The sequence below is a fragment of the Thermomyces lanuginosus genome, assembly GCF_041956635.1.
Source record: "Thermomyces lanuginosus strain ATCC 200065 unplaced genomic scaffold VTN49scaffold_22, whole genome shotgun sequence".
NCBI lineage: Eukaryota > Fungi > Ascomycota > Eurotiomycetes > Eurotiales > Trichocomaceae > Thermomyces > Thermomyces lanuginosus.
In genome coordinates, this window is record NW_027192356.1 from 1,439,172 (window position 1) to 1,459,339 (window position 20,168).

Below are 20,168 nucleotides of genomic sequence, written 5' to 3' on the forward strand. Positions count from 1 at the left end.
ACTAGTTTCTTCATACTAACTGAATTTTATCTTCGAATTTTAATGACTGTCATCGGAATTCAATCGCAAAGATTTCACTGGGGAGAAGGAAAAATTGCCGGAGCGACGAATCTCAATCCATAGAGCAGATCATGTGATTAGGGCTTTCTGCCTTCCTGGTTGGCGATGGAGACGCAGCAGCTAGGCCGCAGAACTAAGCGCTGTGAATGGCATTATTGGTATCGAGTACTTCCGCGGAGTTGTCACTTCTTATTGTTTGGTCACTGTCCCATTCTTCGCCGCATCGACGGTGTCAGATTGAAGCATTCCTGTGGCCTGGAATGTGCCGTTTTTTGGAATCTCAAGCTGATATCAAGTTGATCACGACAATATTATTTCCTCGGAATCATTTTCGGAAGTCCAAATAGAGTCGCCTTGCTTGCGATCACTTTCCTGTGATGGCACTACGCTGCCTCATAAATAGGGTTGGATATTCGATAGTCGGTAACTGAATAATTTCCGGGAACGGCGTTGGTGACTCTATTCAATACCCTTGACACCAGATTACGGAGAATGTTCCTGCTCTCATGTTTGTCGCCTGGCAAATTTGGCGTAATCTTTTGAATGTGCAAGAAGCGTGCAGACACTTAGGGGGCGTAAAGCCCGTGCTCGGTCCCAAAACGTCGCCATTGAATAGGGTCCGGATTCGTTTCGCAACATAATTCCCCTTGAATCGAACATGCATGTCATAGATGCGCTGGTAACTGTGTTCCGGATAAAGCTCACTTGGCTCGGCATGGATTTGTCAATGGCGATGCTCCGCCCCACGGATCGACACTGAACACGGCAATCTTCTTCAGGCACCATCTCCCAATGTCCCTTGAGGCCTGTAAGAATACAGTCGAACTTGAAATCTGAATAATCGAGCTAGTCATGAAACGGAGACGGGGATGTTGGCCCAGCTGTGTCTGACCGTCTGTGGACGAAGTCGGAGCATTGAGTTACGATAACGTTCTACGAATTTTAGGCAGAATGTCAGATTGGCAATCCGCAAGTACGTGCATAGAACAACTCCGCTTCATGCGTCTCCGGGGATCGGTTCTATGGAGACAGGAGTTCGGTATTTTCTGGTCTCTGCATAAATATTGCAAGGCTGCTCAAACTGGCTTATTCATACAAGCAACGGCACTGTGCTCAAAAGGAAGGAGCCCCTGTGTACTTCGACTCTGTATGTGACTTTCTGGTAAGAACGCCTCTCACAGATTGTAACTACTCGCATCTTGGATGAAAGGATCACTAGGCGCTCGATATGGACTGATAATGTCGCCAATGTGATTTGGAGCCAAAGCAGTTCTCTGGGGTTAGCCGGTTCCCTGGGCGACTGCTTTTTGGATAGAACATGTCTGAAATCGAGTACGTTGGATGATCCGTGCAGGCGCAGATCAGATCCCACACCACTCTATCGATACTCAGATCGAGGTCTAATTCTGCCAGAGTTGCCTCTGACGGCCGCGCATACTTTTCGGCCTGAAATGCGAATCAGACCATGTTTTTCGATATCTCCATTGCCAGCACGACTAGCACCTTGGCTACCGCCCACACCTTGTGTCACCCAGTGTTCTCCGCATCGATAATCCGCACGACACCGACATAGCTTTCGTGCAACTCGATCGATTCTCCACGCTGCTTCCAAAACCTCAACACATAATCGCCGAATACTAAACAAAATGTCGTCTCAAGTACCGCCTCAAACACAGCCTGCGGATTCAAGTCCTTTAGAATCAGATAACGAACCATGGCTTGGCTACGAACACTCGGCTGAGTTCGAGCAAGGTGATCAGCATCTCGTCTATGATCCAGATGCCATGCACGTTCCTCATGACCGAGATCGTGAGTCTGTTCTACTGCACATATTGCCACCGGACGGCAGCCGACCGCAGCTGCAAAGTCAGCAACTTGATATTGACACGGTTGACGCACTTCTCGCGTCCGGGCCAAGTCGTCACCTCGATCAATGGATATTTTTCAGCGCTCTGATAACGGCCTTTCTGACGCTCGTCTTTGTACGACTGCTACGGGATTTGATCCAGTCGTTTCGTTGTTCGGCTGCATCTTCGGCAGAATTGGAATGACTGCATTGGGAGGAAAAGGGGGCTCGATCATGATGCTATGACTTTCACTGTTACTATTGGTTTACACTTATTCCCGACTGAATGACTAGCTTTGGAAGCGAAGCAGCGTTTCAACGACCTTATTCTGTAGACCACTGTAATAGTACTTGTTGACAAAGACATACATATCCTATCTGAGAGCTGGTCCATTTTCTAACCGTGGCATCAGAAATGAAAAATGTTCCCTCGACTCAAAAGGGTGGCCAAGTTCGCCCTATGGCCATCTGAATTTCATCACGTGATCCAAATACCCTAACCTAAATCCCTAATCATTTCCGACTCACATTCAGAGCAGATCCCTCTCTCATTAGAGTTGAGTAACATATGGGTATGCAACTCCAGTCAACATTGAGACAGAAAAGGTCGTCATCATATCGTTAGCATATTGTACCACCTGTGCTGACTCCTGACGAACGAGATCTCATCTCCGAGGCCAATTCTCAGGTTGGATGCTCACAGCTAAACCGTACTCCGTGTCAGGGAACTGCGAACAATTTCTCATGTTTACAACACTGATGGTCTTCGGTTTTTCTTGTGTAATGGAACTGTATGATCTTTGCGGTGAACCGTTCAAACAATTTGAGCAACAAGGTATGCCCCTCGGTCGGGAACGATTAGCCACGGTAATGGCCACCGAGAAATGGTTCTATTGGGTAGACGGCATTCGCTGCGATGGGCCACTCGCTCGTATGTTTTGAACTGCTGCCACAACAGGTTTCATCTCTCAGAAACCTCTGCATAATGCGATGGAAGTGCAAGAGCTTGATTCAAATGAGACTCTCATCGAGGTCTCCATGGCAGCACTTCCCTTAGCTAGCAGGCCGGCCAGTCGGAGGCGCAGGTAGTATTCGTGGCGTAAAAGCGCCGAGACATGGATATCAAAGGTGGATAAACACCGGGTCGTCATGATATCTACTTTCCCCGTCTCCAAGGCGTCCACATGTCCGCCGAAATTTTAGGTGACGATGTTCTAGGCGTGCGCCCAACTTTCTCCAGTAATCGTTGTGCAGCTGGTGTCATGGGTTTCCCTTTCGACCATGGCGTCCCCGGTGTTCGGGTTACAGGAGTGAAGGACGAAGCAGCTGCCTCGCTGCGTTTGCGGCGCGAGATTTTGTCCACCAAGCGGTGATGCAGCTCCTCCCGCCGGCGATTTTCTTTGATGGTGAAAGGGTTAGGGCCGGTGTCAGCAGACGAAAGAAGTTTTTTCATCAGGTCAGAGGTATCTTCCTCCTCTGGCTCGTCCTCATCGACGAATGTGTAGCCGTTTACACGTGGTGTCTCTGCTCCCGAAAATCCTGCCTCGGACTCCGACAGTCGCGGTCGTCCCGCAATGGCATCTTTGATCGCAGAAACAGACGGCGATGGTGGCACTTCATGCTCATCCATCTGCGGCTGCTCTGCAGGGAATCGTGTATTATGATGGAGAACCTGTTTTGGCCCTGCTCGCGATTCCGCTTCTGCTTTCTGTTGCTGAGTCTCGTGGGTATCCTCGATTGACGATGGAATGAACATCAGATTGTTCTCCGGACCGGACTTCCATGCGTCTGGTTTTGCTGGTCGTGCATCCATATCTGTCGCAAGCATTAACTGTTTGTCTGTCGTCTGTTGGCGGCCCTGTTCGGCGAGGCGCTTTGCCTCTCGCTGGCGATGAGCAATTTGTCTTGCCGACAGAATCTTGTTCCCATTCCAGAGCCACGCGTATTTCTCTCTCCGCTTCGCGTTTTGTTTGTCTAATAATTTGTTGAAAGACTCGTTGTCCTCGCTCGTGTACTTGGCCTGAAAAGCACCAAGGCTGAGTCCAGAAACGTCGGGACCAGCCTCTCCTTGCGACGTAGGCTGACTGATTGAAGATATTGATCGGGGCGTATCACCTCCACAAGCCGTTTTTGGCGTGTCAGGGACACTGGATGCCATACTTGTTCCCGTTCTGGCTTGAGCACCAGGGGTCATCACCTCTTTCAGCCGTTTTCCAGCACTGGCGATCCATTCCTTGTCCTTCGATTCCAAAGCATTCAGAAACTCCTGCTTCGACTGCACCTCCAATAGGCCCGGGAAGTAGTCTCGCGCAATGATTTGTGAAAGAGCGTCGGTATAAATATCCTCTTCAAGAACAACAGGAGGCCGTTTGATTTTCTTCGGGGGCGGTGGAGGAGGCATCAGCTCCCCATCTGCCGAACGTTTTGTGACTGCTTGCGACGTTTGAGAAGTCATCGTCTCCCGGCGTGCACTGACGGTGCGCTCTCTAGAGACAGCGTGTAAACTAAACCGACTCGTGAGCTTGGTTTGGCCCTCGGAATGGGGTCGTGGCGATGGCCTCTCGATATTGCACTTTGCCGTTTTTGAACATAGACCCACTTGAATCAACGAATCACTACGTCCAGAGCCCCTCGCTTACTAAGCCCGAGAGTTCAAACGCTTATGACGCTGATTGGATGACTCCATCGCCTGTTCGCCTCAGAGGCCAGTTGACTTCATTTCCCCAGTGTTCTCCCTACTTGACAGAGTATTCGAAGTACGAGCAGGGCTTGGTGGGACTGAGATAGGACACATCGATGCAGGCTGAATCTTTCGATGACTGGAATTCTTGAAGCATCAAAGTTACAATGCATTTTGGCTCCTGACACAGTTGGGAACGTGTGTGATACCGACGGCTGAACCATCTGATCGAGTGTCATGACAGCGCGAGTACAGCGATTTAGTCCGCGAAACAGGCATGAATGAGTTTTGTTGGCTCTGAAGCGTCCTTAACAAATCTCTGAGAACGCACAATATGAAAATCACAGGGTTCCGAAGCGCAATTAAGGACGCCTCTCAGTCGGTTGTCTGAGACGTGTCGGCAAACTACTACGGAGTAGTACTGAAATGTTCTACAGATGCTGGACAGTCATACGGACATTGTTATTGATTTCTGAGCCTAACGGAGAGCTCCTTAGGGATTGTTGGCTCGTTCTCTTATCATAAGATCTCGGCAGCAGCAATGGCGGTACCAAAACTGAAATCAAACACTAGCACTTCTCAATGTCACGGGCTTCGGCGATGTCACCAGCAAGGTTTCAGATGTCTACCCTCGAAGTACTCAAAAGAATGGCTGCGCTCTGCAAGAGAGCGGCAGCGACTTCGAGGAGTCGGTGACGATGATCAGTACTAGCGGTTCAATGTCAACCATCGACCGGCCAAACATCACGCTTTCTATAGCTGGGAATCAAAACTTCCGAGTGCTGATGCTCTGGTTCTTTTCAGTGGCACAGCGTGTTGTTCTCTAGCTCATAGTCGACATTGAACCGGCAGCACTGGCCAGCATCACCATATCGACTCTTCAACCCCACTGCAGCTTTCTGGGAGGACGTGGCTATCCTTTTGGATGCATCGAGGATGGACATTATTGTCAGTGCTGGTGGAGATGGATGACGTCGCGAACTACGAATAGTCACGTTCTCAGTCACTAGGACCACTGTGCAGAGTTTTCCTTAACCCACAGGCCGTACCACCAAGCCAGTGGGAAGAAAGATGTTCCGATCAAGCTTCGAGGAGCTTCGGGCCATCCAACTCTTCACATTTTCGCTTGTTACAGAGATTTCATTGAAATTGGCGACATCCTCATTCATCACTGAAAAAGGAGCCGGATAGCATTAGACGTCCTTATGCAAGGTTGACAAGCCGTATATACGAATTTCGGAGGTCACTGTCCCTGACATGTACCAACATGCCGCAGACTATGATGATATCCACGAGATCACGACCTTACCAAGTCGGAGATGCGGAAATAGGATGATTTTGATATCCACAGTGGCTAGTGACGTGGCGAATGACCACCGAATGAGAATTGTGATTGGCTACTGGACGCTTATCTAATCGCCAACACCGCCACTTTCTTAGATAAGCACAGGCACTCCCCCACACAGGCCAAATAATTTTCCTCTTTCAGGCCCCGCTACCCTACGCCAACACACTTGCTTGCTGCCCGCTCCAGTGTCATTGCTGGGTTCGTCTCTGTGCGCAGGATACTACACTGCACGACGGGTCACATCCCCCGAAGAGACGAGGAGAAAATAGAAGGAAAAGTTCGTTTGAGTTGATTCTGCACTCCTTCCCAAAATGAGCACTCCTCAGGCCAGCGAGGCGGAGAAGAACATCGAGATCTGGAAGGTGAAGAAGTTGATCAAGCGGCTCGAAGCCGCCCGCGGAAATGGAACATCAATGATCTCCCTGATTATTCGTAAGTCATGCCATTCCGAGTTCCGTTGAATACAGGACTAACAGCATTTGCTTGCAGCGCCCAAGGATCAGATCTCCCGGGCGGCGAAGATGTTGGCTGAAGAATTTGTAAGTTTTGGCTGGATGACGTTGTGAAGGTTTGTGATCTAACGCATTGCGACAGGGTACTGCTTCTAACATCAAGTCGCGTGTGAATCGTCTGTCCGTCTTGTCCGCCATTACTTCTACGCAGCAGCGCCTCAAGTTGTACTCTAAGGTGCCGCCGAATGGCCTTGTCATCTACTGTGGTGAAATTATCACGGCCGAAGGCAAGGAAAGGAAGATCAACATCGACTTCGAGCCCTTCAAGCCCATCAACACCTCGCTCTACCTTTGTGACAACAAGTTCCACACTGAAGCGTTGAGTGAGCTGCTCGAGTCGGATCAGAAGTTCGGGTTCATCGTCATGGACGGTAACGGTGCTCTCTTCGGCACTCTGAGTGGCAACACCCGCGAGGTTATCCAGAAATTCCAAGTCGATCTTCCCAAGAAGCACGGCCGTGGTGGCCAGTCTGCCTTGCGTTTCGCTCGTCTTCGAGAGGAAAAGCGCCACAACTACGTCCGTAAGGTGGCTGAGTTGGCTGTGCAAAACTTCATCACCAATGACAAGGTTAACGTGGCGGGTATCGTGCTCGCTGGTTCAGCCGACTTCAAAAACGATCTCAATCAGTCGGATATGTTCGACCAGCGCCTGCAGGCAAAGGTCATCAAGGTCGTTGATGTATCTTACGGAGGCGAGAACGGATTCAACCAGGCCATCGAACTCGCCGCGGAGACGCTTGGAAACGTCAAGTTCATTCAGGAGAAGAAGCTTATTGGCAAGTATTTCGAGGAAATCAGTCAAGACACCGGCCGGGTTTGCTACGGTATCGACGACACCCTGAAGGCCTTGGAGCTGGGTGCGATCGAGACTTTGATCGTCTACGAAAATCTGGACATCACCCGCTGGGTTCTGCGGGCGTCGAATGGTAGTGAGGTTATCCTCCACACCACTAAAGCCCAGGAGGCCAATCGGGAGCTTTTCATGGACAAGGAATCGGGACAGGAGATGGAAATCGTCGAGCAGACTTCTTTCCTTGAATGGCTCGCCGAGAATTACAAGAACTATGGCGCCACTCTGGAGTTTGTCTCGGATAAGTCCAGCGAAGGAAACCAGTTCGTCAAGGGCTTCGGTGGTATTGGAGCTATGCTTCGCTACAAGGTCAATTTCGAGCAACTCGCTGATTACGATGACGAGGATGAATTTTACGATGGTATGTCCAACAATAGGTCACTGTGATTTCTAGACCGACACTGACGTGATTGTAGATTGACGGTTTTGCCACCTCGCAAGGAGCGAGGATGGGTGCCCAGAAGTCCGCCGGGTGGACGTTCTGACGGCTCGCCGTGCAGTGAGCGAAGCCGCGGCCACGCACCGCTTCGAGGCTGCTCGACAGAAGCCGTTTGTCCGGTCGCAGAGCTCCACTGCACTCGTCCGAGGTGAGCCGTCATCGATGCCAAAGTTCCGGATGTTTGAACTTGTGTTGATGGCCATCCAAGCTCCATATATGGGATCTGCCACCGCTGGTGGATGCGTAAATGCCTTTTATCCAGAAGGAGCGATGATATCAACGGGCTTGCGTGGTTCCTTGGTGACGGAAGTTGAGGTGTTGCCAGAAGTGACTGGTATTGTGTAGGAGGGGGTAAGAAGAATGGGAAAGGGCTTTGTTCCCTTTTTTCGCAGCGCGAAATAAATGGGGTTTGCTTGTGTCAGTTTTGTTTTGGACTCTTGCTTATTATATAAACCTATAGAATGCAGTTACGCTCCTTACAATGCGCAGTTTTACTTTACGCAATATCAGTGATGCTGCCTACTGTTAAATAGTCGAGAAATCAGGCATTTCTGGCATTTGTGCTCCGAAGTGGACGTTGAATCTCCATTGTGACGCGCCCAAGTACACGACCACTATGATGGAAGTTCATCTCTCCAGGTACCCAGATTCCTACAAGACTTTGAGATAGTTTTCAGCTCCTCCATGAATGCCGGTATGGATTCCGGATCTGAAGTACCCGTGACAGGCGTGCACTCCACGAAGAAGATATACTGCCATGGCCGAATCAAGCTTGGCCGCGAGTTAATGCTGGTGAGATTCAACCCATGCTTTTTGAACACAACCAAGGCATCTGCCAGGGCGCCTGGTGCCGAGTGCTCGATCATAAAGGATATTAGCGTTTTTCGCCTCTTCTCTGCTTCTTCCTCTTTCGGGGGCAAGTAACGAGTAATGTCCGCCGAGTGTGAAGATCGGAGATTCCTCAGAATCAGAAACCGAGTGGTGTTATCCGCTTGATCCTCGATGTTCTCCTCTAGGATCTCTGCGCCGTGGTATTCTCCGGCCAGTTTACTGGCGATAGCTGCAGATTGGCCTGTCGTATCGGCCGCGACCAGCTCTGCCGCCTTGGATGTGGAGGAGACGTCCTGTCGCTCGACGCCTTTGAAGTGTTTCTGGAGAAAGGCCTCGCATTGGCCCCATGCTTGGGGGTGCGTATATAGCTTCGTGATCGTCTTATATCGCTCTGGTCCTGATCCGGTTGATGTGTCGGTCTTGCCGCGCATGAGGCAGTGGTGAACGGTCAGGAAATGCTCGCCGCAAACCGTGATATCCGGGTAGAGACCTTGTCTATCGGCGAGGAGATCTAATGTCTGCACCACAGAGCCATTGGTGGAGTTTTCGAAGGGAACCACCGCGTAGTCGACGGCATCATTCTGCACAGCGGAGAAGATATCTGCGAAGGCAGGACGAGGATGTAGTTGGACTGATCGGCCAAATGTTTCCAGGACTGCCTGTGCGAGCATCGGAAATCTCAGAACTCTGACTTAGACCTCATTTGTCAAGGGAAACAGCATACCTGGTGAGAGAAGGACGCCGCGGGACCAAGGAAAGCCACTCGTAAAGACGCCATGTCTTTCCCTCAAAAACAAAAACAAATCCCAGAAAATTGAACTTCACAATGCCAATGTCCAGAGCACATCAGCTCATATGTACATATAAACGCAAGAAAGCATATTCATGCAGCAAAGCCCTCGACGATCAACACGTTCCTGTCGCAAAAATTCCGGAATCGGGGCGGGATTGGCTTATGTAAGGCTCTTTATCTTATCAGTATTATCTTATCAGCCTTATCAACCCCGGATTCGGCAAACAATCCGAGACTTCAAACAGGGGCAAACATTTGAAATCGCTTTGATGCGCCCTTTGACATTGCGATTCCTGTCCTTGACCAATACTACAACAATGGCCGCAGTAACAGGTATTCGGACAAGAATTTTGTCCCACCAGAGACTGTCAAAGGGCACGTTCAGTGCCACTCACCGGAATGCGTCGTCGTGGACAGAGGCGGCGTTGCGGAAGGAATTGACCTCGCGTCGTCTTCCACTGAGCTATGACTACCTCACACCACTGCCATCGCATCTCCTGACCCTGTCACTGAGTGATTTTCTTCCCGATATCTTCCAGGCACCAAAGATCCTCCCATCGGTGCAGCAGCCTCAGCACTTGCCCCCTGGATATCATTTGATATACTTCCCTCCACAAGTCCCACCGTCGCAGTTGCTACCCGATGGAACGGACCTCCTGCATTCTCCGGGTGCTCCTTTCAATCGCCGTTTGTGGGCAGGAGGGAATGTATTCTTTCCAACCCCGAAGGAGAATCTATTGCTCAATGGTCAGCGCGCGGTATGCGTAGAAAAGATTTCGGATGTCAATGTGCGCGGAGCCGTGGGCGACGAGAAGGTCTTTGTTACAATTGATCGGCGGTTTTCCACTGTCCAAGAAGGAGAGGACCCAGAGGAGACACGCAACCGAGTTCTTAACTCCCGAGAGGTTCTGACCGAGCAGAGAACCTTGGCCTTTCTCCAAGACCGGAAACCCGAACATACCAATTCGCCGAACTTAGCAGGAAAGAACAGTAGGCTTGTAAAATGTAGGCCAAGGGCCGGTCCTGGTGTGTGTGCTAATGGTGCTAACCGAACAACACTCAAAAGCTCCCCAGGACCCTGAGATTAGGTACACGATCACTCCTACAAAGGCGCTCCTCTTCCGATTCTCCGCCTTGACATTCAATGCGCACCGTATCCATCTCGATGAAGCTTACACACGAGAGGTCGAGGGCCATCCAGGCCTCCTGTTTCATGGGCCTTTGTCCCTGACGCTCCTGTTGCGCGTTTTATCTTCTCATCTCGAGCGCATCGGACGTCGGATTCAAAGAATCGAATATCGCAATATTGCTCCTCTCTTTGTCGAACAGGAGCTGTCTATTTGTGCCAAAGTAAAGGAGCCCGCTGATTCGACTTGGGAGGCTTGGATTGAGGGGCCACACGGGGGATTATCGGTACGAGGAACAGTTTGGACGGAGCCGCTCTCTGCTTGAGCTTGAGAATAGATTCGATGTCGCCAACCGTATCGTTTGATGATGCAACGCTGTTCCTACCAACGCTCAGTGAATACAAAAGCGTTCTATGTGACTATCCTCTTATACATAGCTGGTGTCTGCCCATCTGATAATGTCACGGCTTCTTCTGCCGTAGCTTGACTCTCGAAATATTACTAGTCCATGCATTTTTTTTTTCCAGAAACAGATGGTAATTCGAATGCTCAAGGAAGGAGCGCACCTGGAGCTTGTGACAGAATGATAATTCCATCTGACCAATCTCAATCCACAAGATCCAGTCCCCTTGTTATTCCTTATGACTGTCGACCAAATGACAGAGAATCAAGAAAACTTGTTCTTCAAATGGAAATCAGGAAATTTGAGAACCAAATGGTGCTCTCCACAAAAACCGCCATCCAAAACAGCCGAAAATCATGAGAAATGGGCAACAGCTTCGACCATTGAGATATAAAGTCACATTATTGAGTACAGGCGATACAACTTTCAGTTGAACGAATGTAAAAGACTGCAAATGGCTACAGACGGTCCCCAAGTGTATTTGTCCCGCGCATATTGAGATCAAACAATGTTGTGGTGTACTCCGTACCGTCATGATGACAGCGTCACTTTCTGCAGATTCACCGATGTGCGACAGCTCTCATCTCTCAGGGAGTCCCCGCGGAGGTTGCTGAAAGATCCGCCAAAATCGGGAAGCGGCACGATACAGAGAAGACTACAATTCAAGAGACGACAAAAAACTGTCATGTGAGGGACATGAACTGAGAGCCCCTGCAACACTGCAGTGAAATGGCATAAAAGTTCTGGCACACCGGAGTGACGAGAGGACTGTGCGCAATCCACAGGAGAGCATTTTCGAGCTCCTCTGTTTGAGAATGTTCCACACTCACCGGACGCTCCACCTGAATCAACCTTGAAGATGAGGTAATGAGCGTTACCATTCTCCGCCCAAAGACGACGGTTTTGCATGCGGGAAAACTGGAAGAGTCAGCGAGGACAGGGCTAGGGCTCCGTGTGCACGTGATATGTATCGAATCCTGGATTACTTGACATGTCCTTTGCTTCCTTCGACCACTACTAATCTTTGGCCTCCTTGTATCCAGCCTGTGATAGGGACAATTTCAATTCGTAAATTCCCCGTCGTCGAGCTGGAAAGTACCGGGAGTATGAGGGTACTCCGTACAATACTGGACTTATTCCGTGCGTGGAAATTGCTTGTTCGGTGTTCGGGCCGAGATTCTGCGGAAGTACTGATTGCTGAGTAATCAAAGCCTTAAGTAGTTCCCTAAAGGGACTAGCGCCAGGCCCACGTTTAAGCTTCGGTTCTTTTTTCTTCCACCACGTGTTTTTCTTCCTCTTTTTTCTCTTTTTCCACCGGCAAAGACATCATTGTCCTGACATCCAAAACGACCACACTGAAGGGCATAATGGATGTCTTCTGGGCGGCTCCACCCATTTCTAGGTACATGATGCACCGTACCTGTGAAATATTTCTTGGGTGCCTGACTTGATATGCGCATGCAGGACGTTGACCGCACTGGCCTTGGTCGAATCAGTCCTGATCCATGCTGGGATTCTCAATCCGAGACTCATTATCTTCTATGCGCCGCGACTTCTCACATGGTTTCCAGAGATATGGCGGCTAGTCACTCCATTCCTGCTAACAGGACCAGGTTTTCAGATGTTCTATGACCTCTATTTCCGTATGAGAGAACAATGCCAAGGTCATTGGTGTCAGCACACTGATGGTCACAGTGTACACATACTCGAGCCAACTGGAGGTCAACTCATCGCGGTTTAATCAACCAGGGGATTTCTTCGTCTATGTGGTATTCCTTTTCGCCGTGATCTTGGTAAGTTGCGTCGCTTGTCTACAATATCTGTTCGACATTTTTATTATTATCGATTCCTATTCCAAATGCCAATTTTGTTTACTTGTGTTACCCCTTCTTACTCTCTCCGAGCACTTGAGAGCATTTGACCCTCGTATATCTGCCCGCCCAGCCATCCTAGCTGAAGCGGTTCCTGGGAACGAGGAAGATTAGCTCCTGCATCACATGCAGTCCACATCAATCCTTAGGCCACGGACTGTGTGTGATGTGGGAATGGTGGGACATCCAAAAGGGATAGCTAGGTGTTGGGTTGCCCACTACACCTGGTGGTTATGGAGCCCTACATGCCACTCCTCCCATCTAAGCACTGCAAAAGAGTTAGTGAGCAGAGACGTTGCTGACTCAAGAAGGCTACTGCAGGGTTTTATCTGCAGGAATATGTCTTCTTGCCTGGTATGAAGTGGTCGTTGTCGTCAGCAAGACACCGCTAATTCGGCCAGCATTGATCCTGGGCTTCGTCTATACGTGGTCACAAGAAAACCGAGGGCGAAGAGTAACCTTGTTCATAGTTCAACTTCCTGCGGAGTGGCTGCCTTATGCCATGCTCTTGCTGTCCCTGGCTACTGGCAGGTGGCATTCCGTGTTGTCGCAGGCGACCGGGCTGATCGCTGCCCATCTGTATGAGTTCCTAACTCGCATCTACCCGGAATTTGGCGGTGGTAGGAACTACCTCGTCACTCCAGCATTCATCCGACAAGCCTTTGCCGGCGCTTCCGGCCCCCGCGCCAAAAGCTACGGTACTGCGTATCCTGCGGCCGGCCAGACGCGTCCCAGCTCTACGAGTAGTGGCAGTGCATGGACCTCTTCATGGAGTCGCATGGGGCCAGGACGAAGACTAGGAGGAGACTAGTCGATAACTAACGATTTACTTGTCAGAGCGCGTAATGACCATATCCTGTATTTCTAGCCTTCATGTTGCAGAATGCCAGTGAACGTTTGAGATAAAAATCCAGAGCAAGCAGTAAAAATTGCCTTCCACTCTTGGTTTAGTTTATTAATGCAGTGGCCAATAGGAGCGCGCGTCGGATTAAGCTTGATCCGCACTGCAAAATTTCCCCATCGATTTTCTCCATCGCTTGAAAGTTGCTGGGAGAATTCTTTGCCATTGCCAGATCACATTCGGTTGGGACGAGTCGGCACACATTTTGCCTTCTCAATCAAAATGGCGGCCGCTTCGTCCAAGGACAACGTCGATTTCAGCATTAAGCCCGAGGCCGTCACGCCGAGTATCCCGACCTCGGAGTGGCCACTGTTGCTGAAGAACTATGACAAACGTAAGTGCTGGGCTACAGTACTCGCCGAGGAATATCCCTGCTGATGGACTGTAGTCCTCGTTCGTACTGGTCATTTCACGCCCATTCCGGCAGGGTGCAGTCCTTTGAAGCGGGATATCAAGTCGTACATCAGCTCCGGTGTGATCAACCTGGACAAGCCGTCGAATCCATCTAGTCATGAGGTCGTTGCATGGATCAAGAGGATTCTCCGGTTCGTATTTTTGGTCGCCTCCGATCCTCGTGTCAACGGGTACTAACTTTACTTGTAGAGTCGAAAAGACCGGACACAGCGGCACCCTCGATCCTAAAGTCACGGGTTGTCTGATTGTCTGCATTGATCGCGCTACGCGCCTGGTCAAGTCGCAACAAGGTGCTGGAAAGGAGTACGTGTGCGTCATCCGCCTGCATGACAAGATCCCTGGCGGAGAGGCCCAGTTCGCTCGCGCGCTGGAGACTTTGACCGGCGCGCTCTTCCAGCGTCCGCCGCTCATCTCCGCCGTCAAGCGCCAGCTGCGTATCCGAACAATCCACGAGAGTAAGCTGCTGGAGTTTGATAACGACCGACATCTCGGTGTGTTCTGGGTTAGCTGCGAGGCGGGTACCTACATTCGTACCCTCTGCGTGCACCTGGGTCTGCTCCTTGGAGTCGGTGCGCACATGCAGGAACTTCGCCGTGTTCGCAGCGGGGCTATGGATGAGCAGGACAACATGGTCACTCTGCATGATGTTCTTGACGCGCAGTGGTTGATGGATAACCAGCGGGATGAGTCGTATCTTCGCAAGGTCATTCGTCCGCTGGAGAGCCTGTTGACCACCTACAAGCGCATTGTCGTCAAGGACAGCGCCGTTAATGCCATCTGCTATGGTGCTAAGTTGATGATCCCTGGCTTGCTTCGATTCGGTAGGTATCCCTATTCCAATGTGCGTCGAATTCTTACTAACATGTTCGCAGAGGCTGGCATTGAAGTCGGTGAGGAAGTCGTGCTCATGACCACCAAGGGCGAGGCCATTGCCCTGGGTATTGCTCAGATGTCTACTGTCGAGCTGTCCACCTGCGACCACGGTGTTGTCGCCAAGGTCAAGCGTTGCATCATGGAGCGAGATGTCTACCCGCGCCGATGGGGTCTGGGACCTGTCGCTCTGGAGAAGAAGAAGCTGAAGGCGGATGGCAAACTTGATGTTCGTATATCCCTCATTGAATTCTTAGGAGCAAATGCTAACAATTACAGAAATACGGCCGCCCTAACGAGAACACTCCGGCCAAGTGGAAGAACGAGTACAAGGACTACAGCGCCGCTGCGGAGGCTTCAGCGCCTCAGCCCGCGACGGAGGCTACGCCAGAGGCTAACGAAGTTTCTCTGGCTTCTACGATTGCTCCGACACCTGCTTCCGCCCCGGCACCCACCAGCTCACCATCTAAGACGGAGGTGGAGGAAAGCAAGGATGAGGAGAAGAAGAAGCGCAAGCGTCACGAGGGCGAGACCCCCGAGGAGCGGGCTGAGCGCAAGAAGAAGAAGAAGGAAAAGAAAGAAAAGAAGGAAAAGAAGGAGAAAAAGAAGAAGTCGAAGGAGGACCAGGACAGCAGTGACGACAGTGATTAGACGGTTGTTCAACGATATTCCTGGCTTTATCGGGAACTGGTGTCTGATGTATCATATTCATGCGTTCAGGCTGGAGTTCGGATTTGGTTGTTTATATGGATTAATAAAAGTCTTTCAGGGCTTACTTCAGTTCATGGTTAACCTCCAATGAAGTTTATTATTCGCTTCTTAATCATTATGTGATATTATTGCATGGGCCCTCGGATGTCCGGAATCCTAAGCAGCTTGAGAAACCACAAGGCGTCCAAGTACTCCGTAGATCATACTGACCCTTCGGGATCGATCCTTTAGACCCTACAATACTGCTAACTATATGTAGTTAAGGGAAAATTGAAGAGTAAAGAGGGTCTCCAGCGCCGGGGAAGTTTCTTCTGAATACATACGTTGTTCATCCCAAATTTTACTCTGGTTGGTTCTCGGGGCGCTGGCCATAAACGACATAGCTGTGGGTGTCAATAGTAGCACTACTTAAAAAGCTACTGGGTCACTTACAAGTTGACCAACATGTGAATATCACGCTTCCGGCCATCGGCGCGGGCTTGGCTGGCAAGAAGGTAGACTTCCTCCTTTGTCCACTGCTTGTACCTCGTCAGAGCGGCCATAGCAAAGCCTTCAAAGCCGGCGGCTTCTGCCTGAGCCTGGTTCCACGCGCCGATTTCCTTCTGTACGAAGAGGTCAATATCCATCGTTTGTTCAGAGACAAGAGGAAAACTGACAAGATGGCGATCTTTTGGCCAGACGCCGTAAGGAATGACGAATTTCTCCACATGAATGTTTACGAAGCCTGCGTCTCTGAACCACTGCTCTAGCTTGGGACCGGGACGGATCTCACAGCCAGCCTCCTCGAATGCGCTGTAGACTTCGTCGTAGTACTTTTTGAGCGCGGTACCCTCGAGACTGCCGTCTTCCGAGATAGGGTAGCCGTCATAATCCTGGAATTCAACCCAGCCGCCGGGCTTGACTGATCTGCCTTTGTTAGGAAAAGTTAAAAAGAGCAGGAGGTGATGATGGCATACCGATAGCACTCCCTGATCAGCTTTCCAAAGTCCCTGATCGAAACAGCCAGGTTTCGTGCATGGATGAAGTCAAATGGGTTGTTCTCATATGCCCAATTCGACTCGATATCGTCCACCACGAACTTCAAGTTCGGAGGAATCCTGTTTAACTTCCCGTCAGTCGATCAATTATTTCGGCGTCCGAGGTCATACTGACAGAGTCGGCTGGATCGGGCTCAAGTCACAACCGATCACCTGGAACAAACAGTTCTTACTTAGAATTCTGTTCATCTAGACCGCTCTTGCAAGTACTACTGATTCTTTACCTCAGCCTGGGGGTGTTGGTCCGCTACGACCGGTCAGCATCCGCATCCCATGTCGCCCAAGTCCAACAAGCACCCCTACCAAAATCAATGGCCCAGAGACCAGTCCCAGTCGCCAGGTCAATCACCCGCTGTGGATTCTTGATTGGCGCCAGATACAGTTTCCGATGCATCACCATGAGAGAAAGCTCGTGCAACATGTCCAAGCGTTCATTTTCCGTTTCATCGTTGGGGAGCAGGTACGCTAGAAAACAATAATCGATCAGTTTACAGAATTTGAATAGTCTGGCGAGAAGAGCTCAGCTCCTACCCCCATCGCGGTATTTATGGTAACGTCGGCCGTTCTCATGACGATATTCCAGCGCCGAAGAAGTCAGTGACGTGCTGTACCAAGATCTATACATGTCGAAGAACATGCGTGAGCATGGGACACGGAGTGCCATGGCTTTACATCACGTACAGTTCATCACCATACGCCGAGTCGTTCTCATACTGCGCAGCTCAATTCAGCACAGCGCTCTGATGGTACCGCACTCTGTGGCTATCCTACCGAGGTGTCCACTTCAACATTGGCTGGGGCAGGGTTGGTAGTAGTAGCTGTTTGTTCCTGAGCGGATGACATTTCCGTCATGGTGAAATATGATCTCCGTTGAATTTCAGACGACTGTTGCCAATGTCCCAAACCCTAAAAATGTACGAGTATGGAGTGTATGCAGGGTCTTTCGAACAGCACCAAAGAACTGGCCGCAACAGTAAACAAAGGTCTTTGTAAGTTCTTCCTCTGTGCCCAGCTCTCGGCGCCCCGGTTCAGTATTAATATCTGTGCAAGTGTACAAGCAATCACGCATCAGGACTTTTGTCCTCCAACGTCGTTTCTGCACCTCCGCCAAAACGGTAATAGGGCCAGCCACCTCTGGGGCAAATGGCTGTCTAGCCTGTTTTTCCCTTAGATTGTGCACACTGAACCTAGGTTGTATCCTTCTTCGTCGAGCCAGTCTGTGCACTCCTTCAAACCGGCTTTACTGTGTGCCGGCTGGCTCGGATTGGTCACTCATCTGCACACGTCTTTGCAGGTCACCCGATCTGCCAATCACCGCTGCCGGACCGATACTCTGTGCTTCCCCGACCCCCTAAGCCTAAGCCATCTGCGAGGTTGAGAGTCCATGTGTACGAGTATCAATCTCTGCATGGAGCGGCGGCTGAGGCTTTATCAATACAAATTGCCGTCTCCGAGGAGGTGTGAGGTCTGAAATTTCTGTGCTGATGAAAACCTGTACGGGGTACTCAGAGGCTATCTCGCAATGGCAATCTCTCAATATCCGTGATTAAGTCGGTTACCTGAAGGGCATTTTGACGAATCCCATGGTCGAGGACCCGGGCTCAACTTAAGTCACTCAACCTGTGATTTCCGCGGGCAGCCGTTCTGGGCCGTACTATTCTCTATTGTCAACAAGCAGAGATAGCCTAGTGCTCATCCGGTCAACCATTTAGTTCTACTCCGTACGTAAAATGTCAGTCAGTTAACCTATCGCTGCGATTAGGTCCCGCGATCCCTGCACACTGCTATAGTAGTAGGCTATCTAAGTACTACTTACTCTACTTGGTAAGTAGCTTTCTATTGAGAAGGCTAGCCTTGTGCTTGTACAGTGGTCAATCATTTGGAAATTTATGAGTAATTGAGCATTATTCACGGCGTCACGCCTTGGAATAGGGCAAGGAATGCGCACTCCGCACAGGGCAGCTTACCTGATGCACGTGATCCAGTTGGAGGTTCTCCACACCTGAATCCCCTCATCCGCAGCTCATAGATCACTTGACCGATGATAGACTGCAAGTAGCACTACCTGAACAACTGCCACCATGGCTGCAGAGTTGACATCTACCAAGCTAAATCCGGACAATCATCTTGTCTTGGTATGCTAGAATTACCTGGAGAAACTAAGAAGCATGGCTAATCTTGACATCAGGACCAACCACTCCTCCGACTGCCCCATGAGCTAGCACGGCGGAACTTCAAATCCATACAGCGAGTTATCGAGCGAGAAAGAGAACATGTCCTGCCTGCCCTTAAGGATGTGGCCAACGCCTCCCTCGCCGGGTCCCAAACACCGGAGCAAACCCTCGCCTCTCTCGACAGCATGATCGCGCGGATGCAAGGACTGAAGCGAAAAGTGGAGGCATTGCAAGAAGAAGAGAAGAGGATCCAGATACAGTCGCGCAAGCGGATACAGCATTTGCAGGATCTGTACAAGATCCAGTCCCTCACTGACGTGAAATATGATGAGTGGTCGCGGGTTCGACTCGATCGGTTGCTGGTCGACCATATGCTGCGGTCGGGATTTATCGAGAGCGCGAAGCAGCTGTCGCGGGAAAAGGGTATCGAAGATTTGGTGGATACAGAAGTTTTTGTGCAGTGCCAGCGGATCGCGGAGAGTTTGCGGCGGGGAGATCCGAGAGAGGCGTTGCAGTGGTGTGGAGAGAACAAAGCTGCTCTCAAGAAGGGACAGGTGCGTGGCTACATATTTACGGAGTCTGTGCCAGGGCTGACTTGGGTAGCAATCACTCGAGTTTGAGCTGCGGTTGCAGCAGTATATCGAGATGGTCCGAACGGGGAAGAGTGAGAAACTGGTAGAGGCAATGCAGCATGCAAAGAAGTACTTGGCGCCGTACATGGAGACCAAGTCAAAGGAGATCCATCGTGCGGCGGGCTTGCTTGCATTCCCTTCGAATACAGAAACGGAGCCTTACAAGGTATTTCTCTCCCTACAGATCTTTGGTGTCGAGGTTGCTGATTTTTGTGGCAGTCGTTGTACTCGCCATCCCGCTGGGAGTACCTCGCCAACCTGTTCATGCGAACGCACCATGAACTCTTATCCCTTCCGTCGCGGCCGCTGCTCCATATCGCCTTGTCGGCAGGTCTCTCGTCGCTCAAGACACCGTCGTGCCACTCGGCCTACGCTTCCAGCAGGTCCAACTCACAGTCGACGTCAACGTCTGTTTGCCCTATTTGCTCCGTTGAGCTCAACGAGCTGGCGCGCAACGTGCCGTACGCGCACCACACCAAGAGCTATGTCGAGCACGACTCGGTCATCCTGCCCAACGGGCGCATGTATGGGCGGGAGCGATTGCTCGAGGCAAGCCGACAGGCCGGCAAGGGGAAGATAAAGGATCCGACAACGGGGGAGATTTTCGACGAGAGCGAGATGAAGAAGATTTACATTATGTAGACCAACCTATCCTACAACGGTTCCGTA

The 20,168-nt window shown here is 50.6% G+C and overlaps 10 protein-coding genes across 10 annotated transcripts; 6 read left to right on the forward strand and 4 right to left on the reverse strand.

Annotated features, from left to right (window-relative positions):
• Positions 1-1,706: 1,706 nt before the first annotated feature.
• Positions 1,707-2,111, forward strand: VTN49DRAFT_1483 (uncharacterized protein; the record flags this gene model as incomplete). Its single annotated transcript, XM_069409102.1, has 1 exon — positions 1,707-2,111. One exon carries the CDS (start codon positions 1,707-1,709, stop codon positions 2,109-2,111), a length of 405 nt encoding a protein of 134 aa, XP_069270522.1.
• Positions 2,112-3,062: 951 nt separating this feature from the next.
• Positions 3,063-4,361, reverse strand: VTN49DRAFT_1484 (uncharacterized protein; the record flags this gene model as incomplete). Its single annotated transcript, XM_069409103.1, has 1 exon — positions 3,063-4,361. One exon carries the CDS (start codon positions 4,359-4,361, stop codon positions 3,063-3,065), a length of 1,299 nt encoding a protein of 432 aa, XP_069270523.1.
• Positions 4,362-6,245: 1,884 nt separating this feature from the next.
• Positions 6,246-7,683, forward strand: VTN49DRAFT_1485 (uncharacterized protein; the record flags this gene model as incomplete). Its single annotated transcript, XM_069409104.1, has 3 exons — positions 6,246-6,366; positions 6,424-6,473; positions 6,529-7,683. The coding sequence occupies 3 exons, from the start codon at positions 6,246-6,248 to the stop codon at positions 7,681-7,683; spliced, it is 1,326 nt and encodes a 441-aa protein (XP_069270524.1).
• Positions 7,684-7,686: 3 nt separating this feature from the next.
• On the reverse strand, positions 7,687-7,938 carry VTN49DRAFT_1486 (uncharacterized protein; the record flags this gene model as incomplete). The annotated part of the gene is made up of 1 exon (XM_069409105.1): positions 7,687-7,938. The coding sequence occupies one exon, from the start codon at positions 7,936-7,938 to the stop codon at positions 7,687-7,689; it is 252 nt and encodes an 83-aa protein (XP_069270525.1).
• A 411-nt stretch (positions 7,939-8,349) lies between these two features.
• On the reverse strand, positions 8,350-9,344 carry VTN49DRAFT_1487 (uncharacterized protein; the record flags this gene model as incomplete). The annotated part of the gene is made up of 2 exons (XM_069409106.1): positions 8,350-9,225; positions 9,291-9,344. The coding sequence occupies 2 exons, from the start codon at positions 9,342-9,344 to the stop codon at positions 8,350-8,352; spliced, it is 930 nt and encodes a 309-aa protein (XP_069270526.1).
• Positions 9,345-9,676: 332 nt separating this feature from the next.
• Positions 9,677-10,811, forward strand: VTN49DRAFT_1488 (uncharacterized protein; the record flags this gene model as incomplete). The annotated part of the gene is made up of 2 exons (XM_069409107.1): positions 9,677-10,364; positions 10,426-10,811. 2 exons carry the CDS (start codon positions 9,677-9,679, stop codon positions 10,809-10,811), a joined length of 1,074 nt encoding a protein of 357 aa, XP_069270527.1.
• A 1,445-nt stretch (positions 10,812-12,256) lies between these two features.
• On the forward strand, positions 12,257-13,571 carry VTN49DRAFT_1489 (uncharacterized protein; the record flags this gene model as incomplete). The annotated part of the gene is made up of 5 exons (XM_069409108.1): positions 12,257-12,291; positions 12,354-12,532; positions 12,585-12,682; positions 13,072-13,114; positions 13,162-13,571. 5 exons carry the CDS (start codon positions 12,257-12,259, stop codon positions 13,569-13,571), a joined length of 765 nt encoding a protein of 254 aa, XP_069270528.1.
• Positions 13,572-13,883: 312 nt separating this feature from the next.
• VTN49DRAFT_1490 (uncharacterized protein) lies at positions 13,884-15,596 on the forward strand (the record flags this gene model as incomplete). The annotated part of the gene is made up of 5 exons (XM_069409110.1): positions 13,884-13,995; positions 14,050-14,206; positions 14,265-14,896; positions 14,948-15,174; positions 15,225-15,596. The coding sequence occupies 5 exons, from the start codon at positions 13,884-13,886 to the stop codon at positions 15,594-15,596; spliced, it is 1,500 nt and encodes a 499-aa protein (XP_069270529.1).
• A 400-nt stretch (positions 15,597-15,996) lies between these two features.
• Positions 15,997-17,545, reverse strand: VTN49DRAFT_1491 (uncharacterized protein; the record flags this gene model as incomplete). The annotated part of the gene is made up of 10 exons (XM_069409111.1): positions 15,997-16,039; positions 16,089-16,258; positions 16,313-16,562; positions 16,613-16,753; positions 16,809-16,846; positions 16,918-16,940; positions 16,997-17,158; positions 17,225-17,310; positions 17,375-17,406; positions 17,465-17,545. 10 exons carry the CDS (start codon positions 17,543-17,545, stop codon positions 15,997-15,999), a joined length of 1,026 nt encoding a protein of 341 aa, XP_069270530.1.
• A 1,229-nt stretch (positions 17,546-18,774) lies between these two features.
• On the forward strand, positions 18,775-20,141 carry VTN49DRAFT_1492 (uncharacterized protein; the record flags this gene model as incomplete). The annotated part of the gene is made up of 4 exons (XM_069409112.1): positions 18,775-18,828; positions 18,882-19,421; positions 19,471-19,665; positions 19,719-20,141. 4 exons carry the CDS (start codon positions 18,775-18,777, stop codon positions 20,139-20,141), a joined length of 1,212 nt encoding a protein of 403 aa, XP_069270531.1.
• Between the last annotated feature and the right edge of the window lie 27 nt (positions 20,142-20,168).